This window comes from Pseudorasbora parva, chromosome 9 (assembly GCF_024679245.1).
Source record: "Pseudorasbora parva isolate DD20220531a chromosome 9, ASM2467924v1, whole genome shotgun sequence".
In the NCBI taxonomy this organism is placed as follows: Eukaryota; Metazoa; Chordata; class Actinopteri; order Cypriniformes; family Gobionidae; genus Pseudorasbora; species Pseudorasbora parva.
This window is the reverse complement of record NC_090180.1, coordinates 34,216,605-34,221,372: the sequence shown is the minus strand read 5'-3', so window position 1 is coordinate 34,221,372 and position 4,768 is coordinate 34,216,605. Positions and strand designations below refer to the sequence as shown.

Genomic DNA, 4,768 nt, shown 5'->3' with positions numbered 1-4,768 from the left:
TTATGACCATGAATTAAGAAATCTCTTCTCATGTTTTAGTTTTAGTTCAATCATGGCCTCGATTGAACTGAATTTAATCATGGGAATTAATTATTTAATTAAAATTAGGGAACAGATTTGCAAATGGTCACGATTTAATTAAGATGGGGGAATGAATGAATCAAACGTGGCCATGAATTAAGTAGTTTTAATTATAAATAATAATCTATTTTAGATAACCGGATGAAATATTTCCGAATGCTACCTTTCCCAAATTTGACTTTTGGCTTGTGATGCAGCCTGCATCATGATCGAACATGGCGTGATTATGATTCAGGCTACATCACATGCCAGAAGTCAAATTGTGGCATTAAAAATATTTCATCCAGTTATTCCATGTTTGAATGAGCCTGGTTTCTCTCAAGGTTTTTTCTCTCTCTCTCTCCATTTTGTCACCTGATGGAGGTTGGGTTCTTTGCCTCTGTCGCCTCTGGCTTGCTTTGGGGACACTATATTCAGTAATATGACTGTTTTCTGCAGAGCTGCTTTTTAGCTAACTAATTTCATAATTGATATAGGCGACTTTACACAATTATTGAACTGAAATTATGATTGTCTTTAGAGGAGAACTGAATCTGTTTGCACCATTAAAGCACTATTAGTCTTTTTATCATGTTAAAGCTGCTTTGAAAATCTGTATTGTATAAAGCGCTATATACAGTAAATAAAGGTGACTTGACTTTTATCTTTCACATCATGTGCCAATCTCTGAACAACAGTGGCTTCGTATGCATATATCTGAAGCTCGAAAAAAATGTTCTGTTAGAATAAATGGAAAATGATCTTTAAACTTGTTGACTGGCCCTTGATTTTCATGATCTTAAAATAGATCGCCCCATGAATATGCACACTGCAAACATCATAATTCTGTGATGTTTATATTCAGACTAGTGTTTATGTCTGATGTAAAACCCCCTCCACCATGCTCCACTTTTTGTTTTTCAGTGAACATTTGAGTCAGTGACATGCTCAAATATAGCTCCTTCTAGTCTAAGAATAGAACATGCAGTCAGGCTATTCATGGCAGTGGCTGTTACCTCAGTATAGCGAGTATCGTTGTTAAAGAGCTGGGCCATCGCTGCCATGGAAATAAGAGCCTTCTGTTCCTGTTTTTCCTCTATTTTCTCTCTCGGGCTTGACGTCAGCGCAACCCTGAAGTGCGCAGCTCAGCCCAGCAGCCGCCCAGGGTACGCACCATGCTTTAGTCATGTCTGTCTGCAGAGGAGGCCATCAACGTCGGCTTTGTGCATGGACGAGGACCCCGGGGCAGAACACACTGTTTTCTCTCGGGCTTTTACAACGAAGACACAAATATATCTGTCAATTACTCACTGATCCACCCCACCTAAACAATAGCCCCTGTTGATGATTTCATAAAGTGGGTGACTATGGCTCACTAACTTTCTTCTCATCACCGTTCTTGAATTGTGCCATTGTTTTTTTTCTTCTTCACGTTAAGTGAACTTTTTCTGCACAAGGGAACTGTAAATATTGCCACATGTAAGAACAGGACTCCCTGTGAAAATACAGACATGCCATTCAATCTTTCTGTACAGCGTGATCTGTTCTCAAGAAAAGGTCGATACTCTGCCAGATGTGCAGAGGTGACGTCTCTGAGTCATATGACATTATTCACTCGTAGAGGAATCATCCCCAGATGTCTTTAAAGGAATATGGTGTGAGTCAGCGCAGTAGTCTTGTGGGAAGTCATAGCGCTGAAGATGTGGGGTCTATCACGTGCAGAAAGGGCAGCCTCTTTCAACCAGCTCATTTAGCTGTCTGCAAAAGTTAATGGGAAAATCACAGGCTATGTGATCTCAACGTACCCCTCCTGCATGTTTACTGTGGCCTGCAGGCAGCCTGACCTTTCACAGTCACCAAAGAAAAGGTCAGTGAAGTCGGAGTGATCAAGCTATTCTTCTCCCTCTTTTTTTGGACAAGAGCATGAGTCTGTGACTAATATGATGTTTGTGCATGTCCAGTCTATAAAGACACTGATTGTTCTTTTTGAAAGATATATTACTATACGACTGCGCCACTCAGTTGTTTGGCTAAAGGGCAATAGTTGAATCAGCGAAAAAAATAGCTAAGCAGTTTTGTGATTTACCTGACTGTAGTTTCTCCTTCATCCTCTTGTGCAGGAAGATATTAAAAAAGCTAGCGTAGAATGACTATCTGTTTTGCGAGTCTTGCAAACAAAGCCGTGTGTTTGAGAAACAGATAAGGAACCTCTTACTCTTGTACACATAGTGCCATGTCTAGGCTGCATGATTCATAATGCAGGTGGGGGAAAATAAACAGGTGTCAATATGTGAACAGCAATCTTCTTGGGAATATGTTTCTTTACCATTAATCAAAACAGTCTGTCGTCCCACAGAACAATATAAGTCCCTCGCTTCCTTATTGCGTGCCTAAAATAACATCTGCAATGATAATACTTGGCTATTACAACAAGGAAGCAAAAGTATTTTTAGCTAATTTGTCTTTTTATGACCAACTCTGAATGAGCTTGTGTCTGCGCACGTGTCTTTCTTAATGTTGTCCAAAAAGTTGCACTCATTTTAAATCTGGCATTAAAAAAACACAACAAGAACTGTTCATTTTTGAACCATTAGGCATAAAATTTATTTCATAAAAAAAGTACACATTTGTAAAACACGTATAAATACCCAAATATATTATTTGTTTTGAATGACATCAGTGTTGTGCATAAATAAAAAAATAATGTAAGGCAAATTCAGTCCTTGAATAGCAGTCTCTTATTGAAAGCAGAGCTTCTTTTCCTCTGTAGACCTGTCACAATATTGTCAGGTCTGAGTCACGTGTAATTCATTCACCGTCCCACGTGGTGCAAACTGTGGCCATGCGCCGCCGTCTGGAAATATCCCCAGCATCCTTGCTGCATCCCTTAGACGTACAAACACAGTCCACCCTGGTGCTCCTTCGGTTCTTCCAAAGGGCGATAACACCGACCATGCGTTATGAGGAACGCGGATAAATGTCTCTAGTATCCTCTGACACTTCAAATTCCATAAACATGGAGGTGGAAGCTCTGGAATGGACTATTAGCCAGTCCCCTTGAATCGATGAGCGTGTCCTCATGACAGCTGAAGGACGACGTCAATATTCCTGTTTCTCTTCGGCACATTTCAGTGCAGAATAGCTCAGCGCTCTTGCAGGGCAATGGAGGGCACCCACTGGTTCCTGCAACGGCTTTCCTTGCAGTAGCTCCCCACCTCGTTCAGCTTCAGATGCTCGGCTTGTGGGTTCTATGAGAAGGAAAGGAATGTGATTAGTATTGCAAATCTTTTCGCCATAGCTTGTTTACTTTCCTGAAGGTGCGAATTGTTCCGGAACACTAAGCTCATTATCAGACGCAAAATGTTGAAACTGTCAATATTAATTTAAGAGATTTATATATCACAAACACATCACAATTTTTGTTTTGTTTACAAAGTTAACGATGACAAAGTGAACCTTTCCCTCCGCACACTGATCCTGTTCATAAGCATTTGAAAAATGCTTAAAAGTACTTACAGTTACAAGTATGCAGTGCAGGTCTCTCGGTTCATTGGCGTTGCTGTCAGTGGAGAGAGGCTCCCCGAGAACCTGTGCCAAACGCCTCATACCGGACACGCGCACAATGTTGATGTCGATGTCACAGCAGAAGGCTTGGATGAGCGTAAAGTGGATCTGAAGTGCAACATCATTTTCGTCCTCCTCATCGGTCGCCAAAACGCACAGGACCACGCCGTCTGGATCACTGTAAAAGGTAATAAATGCATTTAATTTAACGTGCAATTCGGATTCCCCCATTTGGTCTAATGGATATTACTGAATTACACATTAGACTGAGTAAAATACTTACACATTCATCAGTTGTGCAGACTCGTAGACGCCAACTGTCAGGCAGTTTTGTCGTTGTGCAGCCACTAGCAGCTCCTCGAGAGCTTCACTTACTGTTTCCATTCTAAAAGAAACAAGAATTGTCAGTTTTAACTTCTAAAACGGTTAAAATGAGAAACATATTGTCTTAAAATAGTCTTATACGAAACAAGTAGACAGCGTAACTTACTTTCTGTCGGTGCTGCTGCATCCAACAACTTCCTCAAGAGTCATGTTGGTCATTAAATTATATTATAATCCAGAAACCGAAATTCCTCCAAATAATATAATTCCAAGGAATATGGCGATATTTGAAGGCAATAGTAATCCACAGAGATGTCGAGTGGTCTCTCTCTCTCTCTCTCTCGCTCGCACTGCTCTGGTAGTTCTCGCTGCGATACTGTATCTACTCGTGTTTGACTTGAAGCTGTGTGGGAGCCGTGTTTTATAGCAGGAGTAGAGGAGTAGGCGTGGTTGAAACTGCAGTCGAAACCTCATGCTAGGTGCCCACGAAGGTTTCTATGGAGTCTCCTATTGTGTGAAGTATTGTGTCATCTGCAGTTGTCTTTGTGTAAGGAAGGAACGATCAAGGATCTGTTTTCCATAATGAGATCCTGCAGACTAATCTGTTAAAAATGAAAAACAATTAATATTGATAGATGGTTGCTGATGGATTTAAATATTTTTTGTGTGTGTGTCAGCTGCATCCATAGCTAAGCTTGAGGCTACACGACCACCAGCTGAGATTTCAAGTATTGTTAAACTTAAAATAAATAAATAAAAATTGCATAACATTTATATGTGATATTATATAATAATTAATAATAATAATAATAATTATTAT

At 40.2% G+C, this 4,768-nt stretch overlaps 1 protein-coding gene across 1 annotated transcript; it reads right to left on the bottom strand.

The window, feature by feature from the left end:
* Positions 1–2,635: 2,635 nt before the first annotated feature.
* On the bottom strand, positions 2,636–4,354 carry gadd45bb (growth arrest and DNA-damage-inducible, beta b). The gene is made up of 4 exons (XM_067453235.1): positions 4,115–4,354; positions 3,908–4,009; positions 3,577–3,802; positions 2,636–3,308 (listed from the first exon to the last, which is right to left on the bottom strand). Exons 1-4 carry the CDS (start codon positions 4,165–4,167, stop codon positions 3,204–3,206), a joined length of 486 nt encoding a protein of 161 aa, XP_067309336.1. The 5' UTR covers positions 4,168–4,354; the 3' UTR covers positions 2,636–3,203.
* Positions 4,355–4,768: the final 414 nt, after the last annotated feature.